At 44.1% G+C, this 15,315-nt stretch overlaps 1 protein-coding gene across 5 annotated transcripts in view; it reads left to right on the forward strand.

Moving 5' to 3' along the window:
* The window catches only part of LOC144505132 (protein phosphatase 3 catalytic subunit alpha-like), a 342,133-nt gene that overhangs the window by 284,361 nt on the left and 42,457 nt on the right, over nucleotides 1-15,315 (forward strand). For all 5 annotated transcript variants that reach the window (XM_078231023.1, XM_078231025.1, XM_078231022.1 and 2 more), the window contains 2 exons: nucleotides 1,205-1,282; nucleotides 1,884-1,978. In XM_078231023.1, coding sequence (XP_078087149.1) covers nucleotides 1,205-1,282; nucleotides 1,884-1,978 — 173 coding nt within the window. The remainder of the gene's footprint in view (nucleotides 1-1,204; nucleotides 1,283-1,883; nucleotides 1,979-15,315) is intronic.

Raw genomic sequence — 15,315 nt, forward strand, 5'->3', positions numbered from 1 at the left:
TGGGCATCTTATTTCTTAAACTTTGCGTGTTTTTGATACTAAGTTAGCTTACCATGATAACTGCTAACACATCTGTTGCAAATGCAATTTGATCATTTGTCTATGTCCAGGAAAACTAAAACCTCAAAAGAAATTAGACCTGCCTGCCTTGCATCGTGCAAGAAAAAAAATCAAATAATTTTATCTTTGTTTATATATACCTGATAAAATAGTCCCTCTGCCATTCCAAAAGGACAATGAGGCATGTTATGTTCTAGTCAATGCATATGTTTTATTATACTGAGGGTATAGGTCCATTGTTTGAAATATTCCCAATATTTTCTCTATACTTTGGTGATTTGTGAAGGATATAAATGTCAAAGAGAGCGTTTTCAATTTCGAGCATACATTTTCAGCACAACATGAGATTTTGTAACTAATGTCGTGTTAATTTAGTTATGAGATTTTTGTAACAGGCTGGGGTGAAAAGGCAGCATGGGAACCCACTGTAACAACCCATCCTCTTCTGTTTTCTTCATCAACTTGTTTATTGGCAAAAGTAAAAAAAAAGTTAAATTCAAGTTCAATTGTCGGAAGTTAGGATATTTGAAAGAAGTTTTTGCAAAAGTGCCAGTTTGCAACAAATATATATCATACATATATATATATATCACTATTTATATCTCCAGGTAATGGAGTAACTTTCCATAGATTTACAAGAGGGTGAAAAAATTGTTGGTTGCTGAACTGCTCCTTCAGTTGTTTTCAGGCATATGTTGGACCTTAGGTTTTGTTTTACACATTTGGAATTTCTAATCTTCAGTATTGGTAAAGGCTACTCATGAATTGAAATGCCACTTGACTGCTTTGAAATACTTTTAGAACTGTTGTCTATTACAAGCCTCTCATTTTCGTATCCCTGTCCCTTTAAATTCTGGATACATGTTATTTTATAGGCTTGTTTATAAAAGTCCATACCTGCCATAATTAAGAGAATGGACCATTCTGGTGTAAGCTGCAGCATAGCAAAACATCTAGGCTGCAGTATCCAATCTGAAGCCTCGCCTTACCTAAACTTGAGTGCCAAGATAAATTATTTCATGGACTTCAATGGGCATAAGTTGCACCTTTCTGTTTTCTGTTGTTGTCTCTCGGTTTTCCATTTGCTGTTATTATTGGATAAGGTGGCTTCCAGTGATACTGTTGTACATGTTGTCTTTTTCAGTTATCCAGCTGTTTGTGAGTTCCTGCAGAACAATAATTTATTATCAGTTATTCGAGCTCATGAAGCACAAGATGCGGGGTAAGCTTTATACACATTTCTAAACTCAATATATGCCGGTTTAAAATTTCTGCCTGATTTTCCTCATCTTCGATTTTGGGCATCGTTCATTTCTCCCAGTGAAAATACTGGAGAAGCCTGTAGCCTGGAAACTCTCTCCAACATACTACTTTGGCATGAGGTAAGCAACCAGAAGATCCGCCCAAGCCCCCCACGAGCAAAATTGCGAGGTCAGGTAATAATTTGCCAGAATTCCAACAGAGCTGGTTTCTGCTATGTGGCAAGAGCTGATGTCCGTATCTCTCCAAATCAGAAATTTTGAGTCCTATGTATTTTATCCTATAATATAAAATTAATTTATAAAAATATACTTTCTGCGCCAAATGTAATCCAGTAGCTTTTGCTTATATTCAGCATGAAAAGCTCTTGTGTTAAACTACAGCCTACACAATAACAGTTATGTGCTTAAAAATGAACATTATAATGTAAAAACTTGCAAGCAAAAGCTGGCAATTCATCCTTCTTTCTAGTTTGCACTTGTTTGATTTTAGCATGAAAGCATAAAGTATCATGTGCAAACAATATTGTGTAACTGCGTATTCATCTTGAATTTACCTTTCAGCTATCGCATGTACAGGAAGAGCCAAACTACAGGCTTCCCTTCACTTATCACAATCTTTTCAGCACCAAACTACCTTGATGTTTACAATAACAAAGGTATGGATTTCAACTGCAAATGAAGCTAACATAGAATATAGATCTGCACCGTAAGTGCCGTAAGCTACAGAGCTGTAGGCCGGGTGCAGTGTTTGAGCCTTTAGGTTGCAGTTCAGTAAAGGAGACATGAGTTCTGCTTCTTCATAAACTACCTTTATTTCTTTGATCCAACTCCACATACAATTCTCCATCAACCCCCAGTGCCACCTGTAGCCCACTTATATATCAATGACTTCTATTGAATCATTGAATTAATTGGAAGGTCTGTTAACCCATTCCCAACATGCAAGAAGATGGGATTACAAAGGGCACACTGGTGTCTTCAGGCTGGCATGGACAAGATGGACCGAATGACCTCCTTCTGTATTGTAACTTTTCTATGGTTCTATGCATCATAGAAAATGTATGTAAATGCATCCTGATGATAAACGATTTTCCAAAAAAAAATTAAGTGTCCAACGGGCGAAAAAACGGGAGGTTTTTTAGGTGAGCTGAGTTTCATGAATTTACGGCACCCTGTGCGATACAGAGGCTGTCAGGCGATTCATGCCAATGGGGGGGGGGGGGGGGGGGGGGGGGGGGGGAGGGGGGGGGGGGGGGGGAGGGGGGGGGGGGAGGGGGTAGAGCCGAAAGCCACTGGAGAAGCCGGCAGCAGAGTGCTTGGGGTCATTGGGCATGCGCCAGCACACTGGGAGATTGGTTGACATTGCACAACCCCCCCACACTCCCAGCCATCACTGGCCTCCCGATCGTCAGCCCCGACCCCCTCTCCGGTATCACCGGCCTTCCTGCTAGCCCTGACCTCCAATGCCCTGCCCTGACCCCCAATGCCCTGCCCTGACCCCCAATGATAGGCCCCAATTCCCGATCGCCGGCCCCACCACTAGCCCTCGCCCACTGTTGCTGGGGACCAGCTATGATCCCCACTGGTGTGGATCTCCACCAGCGAGGTCGGAAACCTATGCGAACCCGGACAATTCCATCCTGGGCCCACTAAAACATATATAAATCAACCACTGAATATTGTAATCAACCTCATGCCGTTCCCCGGTGTGAGGCTGATTACTTCAATAATAGTGGCCTGGAAAGATTGCGACTGGCCGGACACCGGTCGCAATTCCCATTTGGTTTCCCGCTTACATTTCCCACCCCGCAACGCTGGTCGAGTAATGCAGCAGGGCTGCAAAATCACACCCAATTTCTCTACATTACCTAGCATGGTCCACAATAACAACCATCGATTCTTCAAGTCCAAAGAATGTGTATATTCACTTGTTCTCAAAAGGCAGTAAGGGTGGCCAGGGAAGAAATTTTAACTGGGCGCAGGTGGCAGATGGACACAGGCTGGGGTGAGACATTGAACATTGTGGACTGGCAGCATCAATTTGAATCCGAAAAATTTTAGCTCCCAGGCCTGATTTACATTCTAACAACCAGCTGCTTACCCGAAACAGTGAGCCCGAGGCTGCCAACCATTAAAAGCTAAGTGGTAGGAAGAGGAATTTGGCAGCATTACAGATGGGAAGGTCAGGAGCAGCCTGAGGAAGCTCAATCTGAGACTTCCCTCATAGAGCCCGAAGGGGAATTTGTGCTGTCTCAGAAAATAGTGTTAACACTTCCCTTTTTCAACCGTTCTGGTCTTCAAAATGGCATTTATTGCTGATCTGGTATCGACCTGCTGCTTTTCAAATGAACTGCATGTACTTGGGATATCATTAGGCAGAATAGTGCATGATCTAGCTAATTTTTCAAAATCAACTTTTTAATAAAAGAAAGTTGACATCGTAGAAAGATACAGCATAGGAGGACATTCATCCCATCATGTCTGTGTCAGCTCTTTCATAGAAGTACACAATTAGTCTCACTTCCCTGCTGTTTCCCCTTAGCCATGCAAATTTTGTGTACATAATTTAAAAATAGACCACTTAGATTATATTGCCTCTCTTCTTCATACCAAAATGTGACTTGATACTGCTGAACATTAGTTTTCACCTGCCAAGCGTCTATGCCTATTTCAGGAGGATTATGTCTTCCTGAAGTCTATTACGATTAAGTCTATTACATTATTTATTATAGCCCGTAATGGAAGTTACCTCTTGAAAGTTCCCAGGTAAAAGTTTACTCTGCAATTGTCCAGAAGCACCAACTTCCCCTGGACAATTGCGCTGCTGTAGGAACCATCCAATGAAACGATTTAAATCGCTAACTTTGAATCGTTCTACCATCCAATTGACTGCCTCTCCCACTTCCCTCAAATGGGTCATTTGGCCAATCTCCTCTGAAGATTATATCTTTCTCTAGTTTCTCTTCTGTCTATTCTCATGCCTGTTTCGAGCTCATGTCACTCATGAGACCTTCCTGCTCTCAAATTTATTCCATTAAGTTGCTGACACTCGAACTGAACTTTCAGGCTGCCATGTTAGCTGACGTTGTTATTGATTCTTTTTCCTTAAAAATCTATTCAAATCTGCCAGCATCACCCTTAAAAACCAACTCTTGACTTTTCCATCCTTAATCTCTGCCTCATCTTCAACTTCCTTTTCTTCTCCAAAGCTCTTGATTGTGTTGTTGTACCCCAAATTCATGCCCAGCTTTTCAGAACCTCGTGTTTGAATCCCTCCAATCAGATTTCCCGACTTGCCACAGTCTCAAAACAACTGTTAACCAAGTTACAAATGGCAACCCCCATGACTGAGACAAAAGCAATTGATCCGTCCTCATCCTTCTTGACCTATCTGCAGCCTTTGATGGAGTTAATTGTACCATCCTTCTTCAACACTTCTCCACCTGTCCAACTGGGTTGGACTACATTTAAGAGGTTCCATTCTTATCATTATAATCATAGCCAAATAATCATAAACTTCTTTTACATTCCCAATCAAGTGCCCAAGACTCAATGTTCCGAGGAAGAATCAGATTGGACTCGAAATATTAACTCTGTTTCTCTCTCTATGGGTGCTACCAGACCTGCTGAGTTTTTTTCCAACATTTTCTGTTTTTCTATGATGTGGAGATGCTGGTGTTGGACCGTGGTAAGAAGTCTCACAACACCAGGTTAAAATCCAACAGGTTTATTTGGTAGCACGAGCTTTCGGAGTGCTGCCCCTTCATCAGGTGAGTGGAGGATTTGGTTCACAAGCAGGGCACATATAGACACAAACTCAATTACAAGATAATGGTTGGAATGCGAGTCTTAACAGGTAATCAAGTCTTTATCGGTACAGACAATGCATATGGAGAGAGGGTTAAGTACAGGTTAAAGAGGTGTGAATTGTCTCAAGCCGGGACAGCTAGTTAGATTTTTTTAGTGTGACATGAACCCAAGATCCCGGTTGAGGCCGTCCTCGTGTGTGGAACTTGGCTATCAGTTTCTGTTCGGCGGTTCTGCGTTGTCGTGTGTCTTGAAGGCCGCCTTGGAGAACGCTTGCCAGAAGATCAGAGCCTGAATGTCCTTGACTGCTGAAGTGTTCCCCGACAGGAAGGAAACACTCCTGCCTAGTGATTGTCAAGTGGTGTCCATTCATTCTTTGTCGTAGCGTCTGCATGGCCTTGCCAACGTACCATGCCTTGGGACATCCTTTCCTGCAGCATATCAGGTAAACAACGTTGGCTGAGTCGCAAGTGTATGTACCTTGTACCTGGTGGATGATGTTCTCGTAGGAGATATGGCATCCGTGTCGATGATCCGGCAGGTCTTGCAGAGGTTATTGTGGCAGGGTTCTGTGGTGTCACTGTTCTCCTGGAGGCTGGGTAGTTTGCTGCGTACAATGATCTGTTTGAGGTTGTGCAGTTGTTTGAAGGCAAGTAGTGAGGGTGTGGGGATGGCCTTGGCGAGATGTTCGTCTTCATCGATGACATGTTGAAGGCTCCGAAGAAGATGTTGTAGCTTCTCCGCTCTGGGGAAGTACTGGACGATGAAGGCTACATTGTCTGCCGTGTCCCATGTGTGGCATGTCGGAACTATCGATCGATGAATAGAGCACCATATCCTGTTCTTACAAGGGCATCTTTCAGTGTCTGTAGGTGTCTGTTGCGATCCTCCTCATCTGAGCAGATCCTGTGTATACCGAGGGCTTCTTTAACGTGTTTAGGGTGGAAGCTGGAGAAGTGGTGCATCGTGAGGTTATGCGTGAGCTTGAGGTACAGTGAAGTGCTGAGGTGACTGTCCTTGATGGAGATGCGTGTGTCGAAGAATGCAACAGATTCTGGAGAGTAGTCCATAGTGAGTCTGATGGTGGGATGGAACTTGTTGATGTCATCATATAGTTGTTTCAGTGATTGTTCGCCGTGAGTCCAAAAGAAGAACATGACATTAATGTGTCTTGCGTATAGCATCGGTTGAAGGTCCCGTGCGGTGAAGAGGTCTTGTTCGAACCTGTGCATGAAGATGTTGGCATACTGAGGTGCGAATTTGGTCCCCATGGTTGTTCCATGTGTCTGGATGAAGAACTGGTTGTTGAAGGTGAAGGTTGTGAAGGTGGTCCCGGATAAAGTGGATGAGTTGTAGAATTATGTCTGGAGATTGGCAGTTGTCGGCGTTGAGCACTGAGGCAGTTGCAGCAATGCCATCATCATGGGGGATGCTGGTGTCGAGTGCCAAGACATGCATTGTGACGAGGAGTGTTCCTGGTTCCAAAATGGTCCCCATCAGTCTCGCAGCGGACACAGAGGAATTCATCAGGCAAATGAGGCTCCGGGAGATCTTCCACAAACTCCGAGAGACCAACAGCGAACCCAATGAGACAACCAATGAACCGGAACAGCCGACAGAGTGATCCACGGTGCAGCAACCGAAGAGGAAAGAGTTGAATTGGACTCCTCCGGAAGGTTGCTGCCCTCGACTCGACATGTATGCCCAAGCCGCCAGGAGGTCCGTCAATGCCAGATTCATCAACTGCACTCACAAGACAGCCCTGAACGTCACCCAAGCACAACACAAACCCAGTCTCAAGACCAACCGCAACCTCGTCATCAAACCAGCAGACAAAGGAACAGAATGGATTACTGCAAAGAACTGTACCGACAACTGAAGAACGAGGAACACTACAGACAGTTACCCGCAGATCCGACCAAAGAACATACCCGTCAACTCAACAGACTGATCAAGACCTTTGATCCGGACCTTCAGAGCACCCTCCATGCTCTCATCCCACATACTCCCCGCGTTGGAGATCTCTACTGCCTCTGAAGAGACACAAGGCCAACACACCCAGCTGTCCCATCATATCAGGCAATGGGACCCTGTGTGAGAACTTCTCCGGCTACGTCGAGGGCATCCTGAAACCCATCGTACAAAGAACCCCCAGCTTGTTATAAAACTACAGACTTCTTACAGAAATTCAGCACCCATGGAGCAGTTGAACCAGGAACACTCCTTGTCATAATGGATGTCTTGGCACTCTACACCAACATACCCCACGATGACGGTATTATTGCAACTGCCTCATTACTCAATGCCAACAACTGCCAATTTCCAGACACAATTCTACAACTCACTCGCTTCATCCTGGACCACAATTTCTTCACCTTCAACAACCAGTTCTTCAACCAGACACATGGAACAACCATGGGGACCACATTCGCACCTTAATATGCCAACATCCTCATGCACAGGTTCAAACAAGATCTCATCACCGCAGAGGACCTTCAACCGACGCTATACACTAGATACATCGATGATGTTTTCTTCCTCCAATCACTGAAACAACTATATGATGACATCCACAAGTTTCATCCCACCATCAGACTCACTATGGACTACTCTCCAGAATTGGTTGCATTCTTGGATACATGCATCTCCATCAAGGATGGCCACCTCAGCACTTCACTGCACCGCAAGCCCGCGCATAACCTTACGATGCTCCACTTCTCAAGTTTCCACCCTAAACACGTTAAAGAAGCCATCCCCTACGGACAAACTCTCTGTATACACAGAATCTGCTCACTTGAGGAGGTTCGCAACAGACAACTACAGACGCTGAAAGACGCCCTCATAAGAACAGGATATGGCACTTGACTCATCGATCGACAGTTCCAACCCGCCACAGCGAAAAACCGCACTGACCTCCTCAGAAGACAAACATAGGACATGGCGGACAGAGTACCCTTCGTCGTCCAGTACTTCCCCAGAGCGGAGAAGCTACAACATCCTCTCTGGAGCCTTCAACATGTCATCGGTGAAGACGAACATCTCGCCAAGGCCATCCCCACACCCCCACTACTTGCCTTCAAACAACCGCGCAACCTCAAACAGACCATTGTACACAGCAAACTACTCAGCCTTCAGGAGAACAGTGACCACACAACCCTGCCACAGCAATCTCTACAAGATGTGCCGGATCATCGACATGGATGCCATATCTCCCATGAGAACACCATCCACGAGGCACACTGACATACTCTTGCGACTCGGCCAACGTTGTCTGCCTGATACGCTGCAGGAAAGGATGTCCCAAGGCGTGGTACATTGGCGAGACAATGCAGATGCTTCGACAACGGATGAATGGACACCACTCAACAATCACCAGGCAGGAGTGTTCCCTTCCTATCAGGGAACACTTCAGCAGTCAAGGGCATTCAGCCTCTGATCTTCGGGTAAGCGTTCTCCAAGGTGGCCTTCAACACGCACAACAACGCAGAATCGCCGAGCAGAAACTGATAGCCAAGTTCTGCATATGAGGACGGTGTCAACCAGGATCTTGGGTTCATGTCACACTATCTGTAACCTCCACGACTTGACTGCACTTGCAAAATCTAACTAACTGTCCTGGCTTGAGACAATTCACACCTCTTTAATCTGTACTTAACCCTCTCTCCACTCGCATTGTCTGTACCTGTAAAGACTTGATTACCTGTTAAGACTCGCATTCCAACCATTATCTTGTTTGTGTCTATATATGCCCTGTTTATGAACCAAATCTTAGAAACCCTACAGCACAGAAAGAGGCCATTCGGCCCATTGAGTCTGCACCGACCACAATCCCTCCCAGGCCCTACCCCCATAACCCTACATATTTATCCACTAATCCCTCTAACCTATGCATCCCAGGACACTAAGGGCAATTTTAGCATGGCCAATCAACCTAACCCGCACATCTTACCTGATGAACTTACCTGATGAACGGGCAGCGCTCCGAAAGCTCGTGCTACCAGATAAACCTGTTGGACTTTAACCTGGTGTTGCGAGAGTTCTTACCATTTTTTACATGGGAGATCTTTTATCTCTTTAGAAAAAGTGGCTACAAAACCTGAGTGGGAAATAACAGATGGGCTCTTGTTTTGCGGAGTGTTTTGGTGGGGAAAGCAATGGATGCTTATTATATAAAAGCAAATTACTGCGGAAGCTGGAATCTGAAACCAGAAGAGAAAATGCTTGGAAAACCTCAGCAGGTCTGGCAGCATCTGTAAGGAGAGAAAAGAGCTGACATTTCGAGTCCAGATGACCCTTTGTCAAAACTTATTATAGTCATTTGGAAACAATCCTCAGATTATGAGACAGTTAAGACTTCAATAGATAATGCTTGTCTCCATAGCATATCAATACAACTTTCAGATTTTAAAAGACCAAATGCAATAAACTAGGGAGAAAATAATGTTGTGGGTCAGGTGATTTTGGGTACTGAAACTTCATCAGAATTATCAGATTGTGAGAGAGCTAATGATGATGGAAGAATCTCAAAACATCATCTAAATATCAGATAATACCTGGAAGACTGAAAGGGTCACTAAAATAAAGGAAGCAGCAGTTCTGGCAGATCGGTATAATACATCAGATAAGCAACTGGGGGCCAATGGGTCACTATTTGTAAACCCTCTGAGAAACTAGAGTAATAGAAATGATTTTGGCTGTAGAGAGGAGGCAGAAGCTGCTCCAGTCAAAAAAGATGGTAGTATAGGATAAAGGTGATGCAAACAAACAAGATTAGCTCAATGGCCCAGTTGAGGGAAGTGGGAGAGGCAACTGATCAGATGGTAGAACCATCCAAAGTTAGCGATGTAAAACACTTTGTCGGATGGTTCCTAGTGCAGCGCAAAAAATGGAACATGTAAAAGCAAATTGTTGGATGCTGAATGATAAATCAGTGGCAGAATAAGGAGGCTTAAGGAGTCTTTGGAAAGGCAGGACCAGTAAAGGAAATGGGTGTTAAAATAATGACAATGATACAATTGAAGCATATTGCCTCAGCATCTACTAGAATGGGGGATGTGCCTCAGGATAGTCAAGGGGATTCTTTCCAGAATGCTGATTAAGTGAGTCTGGTTTTGAAGGTTATGGAGGCTTTCTCTCAAAGGGTTCCTTTCCTCTTCCAACAAAAGTAAACAAATTAATATTTGAAAGACACTAGGCAGTTCAGTCATTGATGGTGGCTGATACAATCTGTGTTCCAGATGAATTGATGAAAGAGGGCAGCATGGTGGCACAGTGGTAAGCACTGCTGCCTCACAGTGCCAGGGACCTGGATTCAATTCTGGCCTTGAGTGACTGTCTGGGTGGAGTGGATTTCCTCCTGGTGCTCCAGTTTCCTCCCACAGTCCAAAGATGTGCGGGTTAGGTGGATTGGCCATGGTAAATTGCCCTTTATTGTCAGGGATATTAGTAGGGTAAATATGTGGGATTATGGGGATAGAGTCTGGGTGGGATTGTTGTCATGATGTGGAGATGCTTGTTGTCCCAGGCTCGATGGACTGACTGGCCTCTTCCTACATTGTAAGGCTCTATGATTCTATGTTTCTGAAATATCAATAGAGTGTATTCATGGGATTTATCAATCCGTTCCCATGAATAGAGTTAATTTATGAAGTAACTTGGTAAATAAAATGGTTATTTGGAATTCCCCCAATTTATTGTGGCCAAACTTGAGGAGCTTATCACTGATAAAGAAACAGATGTAACTACCCTAAAAGCAACTATGAGCATTTTAAAAATTGACAACGAGCAAAGTGGAACAATAATTAGCCTTGGGTCAAAAAAGGTTAGTATGAAGGATACAAGAATGTCGAAGGCTGCGTCAGGAACTCAGATCTGCTGAGGAAAAGCTGATCAGCATAGAGGACTATCTGTCACACCCGAAAGATGAGATAGATAATGAAAAATGAGAACGTCTGAGCATCTATCACAGGAGGTAGAACACTTGAATGAGAATTTGAAACATCTAAGTGATAAACTTGTCGAAACAAGTTTAACCAAGGTGGACCTTCAATTAAAACTTGATGAACATTAAGTATCAAAAGTCTCCCATAAGTATGATGAAAAAGGAACTAGATCAATCAGAACTGCTGGTTGAATGCCAAATTAAAAACCAAGACTGACAATGTACTGGAATTTCATTGTAAAAATAGCAGTGGAAATTTTGAACGCTGACACAATCTGAAGAACAGAAAGGATGAATAGAAGAGCAGATCCAGACTTTTTTTATTCACTCATGGAACATGGGCATCGCTGGCTGACCAGCACTTGTTGCCTCTCCTGAGTTGCCCGTGGGCAGTTGAGAGTGAGTCACATTTCTGTGGCTCTGGAGTCACATGTAGGTCAGACCAGGTAAGGATGGCAGATTTCCTTCCATAAAGGACATTATGAGCAGCTAAGGAAACTTTTAAGAAACTGATTGAAGGTCTAACAAGATAATTGAAAAATTCTAAGGAGCAGTCATCAAACATGGAAGCACTGAATGCCCATGTGCAGTTGTCAAACTTCAATAAGCATCTGCAGATGATTCTAAAACAAAGGCAATTGAATTCGGCGGAGCGGTTGCTGAGTTGAACGAAAGGATCAACAAACTTGAAAAGGAATTGGAAAATGAAAGAGTAAACAAATATTTGGATGAAATTGTGGAAGAAGTGGAGTTGAAGGTTCCATTTTTGAAGTGTCGGCAGGAAGAATATGAACATGCGCAGATGGCTGCAGCACACCTCTCAGCTAAACTAGAAGATGACAAGTAAAGGGAGCAACACTCTCTCTGTACAGGCTTATGCTGATAAATGAAACAACCGATAATGTTCTGAAGCACATGCTCAGATCAAATTTTTCTTTGACAGCTGCTCAGGGATGGCTTGAAGCAGTTTTTTCTGGAGACTTCAAGTGGAGGGCCCCAATTCTCAATTGCATTAAGCTACCAATGGCTCCCAGGACTTCTCTGAACCCTAGCCCCCTCAACATCATGGAGTTAACGGCAGAATTTCAGTGGTGTGGAGCTGAGCCAACTCAAGACTGTCATGAGGGTTCCTTCTTGGACCCTAAAATCCCGATCCCATGATTGTTATTTTGCATCATACCACAGCACAGGCACTCTGCTGTCAGGATGGGTGAACCCTTCAGATTCTGTTCCACGGCAGGGCCTGGAGGCAGATGCTCTCTGACCGCCACCAGAACTGAACACGGTTTGAGTGAGGCTAGTAACTTTAAGTCTCCAGCAAAATAACTGCTTCAAGTTATCCACAAGCAACTGTCAAAGAAAAACGGGAAGTGAGCATGCGTGACGCATCCCATCCCCCTGATTCTCTCTGCGCTTGAGCTGAAACTCCCAGGCGTGCCGGAAATTGTCATCCTTGGTCTCTGCCTGGAACACCCACCGAAGCAACTCGGGGATACATACGCACATGTAGATGAAGTAGGAGCAGGAGTAAGCTGTTTGGCCCATCGAGCTTGCTCTGCCATTCAATAAGATCAAGGCTGATCTGTTTGTCTTTCTAATTCCACATTCTCATGGCACAAAACTCTCACACAGTATTGTTTTAAATTCGGCAATTTTCCAAAAGAGCTTTGTATATTCTGCTGATTTTCATCACACCAGTTATATAACACAACTTATTATTATTCTTCAAAACAGAATAAGCTATATGATAAATCTGTTGTTCACCCAGACAATCTGAAACAGAATATAAAAATAACCAATAGCAGACATAAAATTAGTAAAAAACATTGTTGATTAGTTATTATAAAAGGACATTAATCATGATTTATAACTGGAATATAATTCCTTAATAAAGTTGCATGAGTTATCGGTCACACACAATGCAAGCACATAACTATGTCCCTGAAATTGTGCCATTTAATGCAGGTGGACGAATGCTTAGAACCTTCATCTGAAATTCCCCTCTCCACTATTTTTAGCAAAGCCATTTAAACCACTTAATTTGATTAGGTTAATCCCTCCACTAGAAAGTTCTTTACTTGAACGTGTCAAGTAACTTCATGGTGTATTTTGAGGACATTGATTTAAAAGATTCTTAAAAATAATTTGTGGAAATTGTTATACAAAATTATTTCAAGGTATTTTGCTTTCTTGGTTTATTGCTTGTGATATACCAGACACAACACCTACTGTGACACAGACAGTAACCAGCTAATTTATTTCAATAGTTTTGCCTATGGCGACATTTGCTGGTTGCAATGGTGACCACTCTTAGTGCAAGTTTCCTTTTATCTTTATGAATGCCAGCTCAGGCAAGAAAAGCAGTGTCCTGTTCACTGACTGCACAGCCGGCATTTCTCACCATATTGCCGAGCATTTAGAAGAAAAGGGTTCTGGAGATGTGTCCCACACTTTCACACTGGTGGGGCAGGGCTTGAAAAAGCCGTAATGTCGGGTTTCCAGAGATCAGTGCACCTTATTTAAAGGGTTTCCCGATCTCTTGTTTTTAAAAAAAGAGGACACCCCCTCCCCACCAAGCACGCAGACCCCCTCCACATACACTCAGAAACATCCCCCCAACGTACACAGGGACCTCCCTCTTCCCACGCACACATGGAACCCCCTCCTGCCACGTTAACTGGGAACACTCTCCTATGAAGCATCCCAAAGAGGCCCTGGCGCCAGGAGATAGTGTCGGGCATGTCACTCGCCCCCAACATCCCTCCTCCACCCCCCTTTCCATACCTGTGCACCTTGGTGTGGTCTCTTCACAATGCTCCAGACCTGTTGTAAACCTCGCTGATGTGACATCACATCAGCAAAGGGGGAAATCGCAATCTGGGGGGGCGAATGATACAGCGGGGAAGCCTTCTAATTATGTTAATGGATTTACATCCATGACAGGGGTGGAAACAATCATGCGCAAGATCTTGCCAGTGAGATTCTTATTTTTTCACTCTCATGGGATTTTGTGCCCATGTCGTCACTTGCGCCTCCAGTGAATGCGGGTGCAAATTCCCAGCTTCATTTTCTGAGTGTCACTATTCCCTGGAGAGGTAGTGAACAGTTAGATCAGATACTTCTCCACAAAGCTGTGGCTCTGTAATCAGTGACTCATGAGAAGGGCAGAACTTATATACTGCCGTTCAGTGCGCCTCAGCCCTTCCCACTGGCGGGATCTTCCAATCCCACCGATGGCAACCCCCCATGTGACTTCCCTGGCGGCAAACAATGCAAAAGGTCGTAGACGTCAGCATGCCAACCGATGGCAAGCTGACTCCACCGCTGGAAAACGCGGTGGGCGGGAGGGGAGGAATTCCTGCCCATTGTTTTCAATAATTTGGTTCAATCTTGATTTCTGATTTAATTGTTTGCTGCAATTATTGACCATACACTTAAATGTGAAGCCAACAATGGATATGGTTGCATAGTGGTTCTGTTACTGGACTCATACTCCAGAGGCTTGGACTAATAACTTGGTAACATGAGTTTAAATCTAACCATGGCAGAGGGGGACTTTGAATTCAGTTACTTAGTATGGAATAATCTGGTTAGTATCAATAATGGTGACCATAAAACTACAGGATTGTTGTAGAAACCCATCTGTCCTATGGGGAGATGATGGCATAGTGATAATGTCACTTGACTGGTAATCCAGTGGCATTATCCGGAGATGTGGGTCCAAATCCCATCATGGCAGCTAGTTGTCTCAAAGGCAGTTGAGGTGGGCAATAAATGCTGGCCCAGTCAGCATGTCCACATCCCATGAATGAATGAATGAATAAATAAATTATGAACAAAATCTGTATTGGTCTCTGGGGCATTGGATTACAATCCAAATAATAGGCAGTTCTGGAGTATGGGGCTGAATTTGATGGCTGTCACAGTGTTCCCATCCACTGGCCGGAGAGCTGGTGGCAAATCCATCACAACTATTTCCAAATGGAATTAAATCCTAATCAGGCACATGGACATGTCTGCTAGCAATTGGAATTGGCTGAACCTTCAGGACAAGGAACCAGCCTCCATAAACTGCCTGTGAATCGGATGGTAGGCAGCTCTTCAGATCCAGTGGCACCACCAGAAACGATGGCCACTATTGGGACTACAAGAAGCCTGGGACATGGAACAGCCATGGAAGCTTCAGAGGAGAATTACGTGGAACAGTGTCTGGGGTCAATCAGGCCACCCTGGTGGTGGGGATAG

This window comes from Mustelus asterias, chromosome 16 (genome assembly GCF_964213995.1).
Source record: "Mustelus asterias chromosome 16, sMusAst1.hap1.1, whole genome shotgun sequence".
Taxonomy (NCBI): Eukaryota; Metazoa; Chordata; class Chondrichthyes; order Carcharhiniformes; family Triakidae; genus Mustelus; species Mustelus asterias.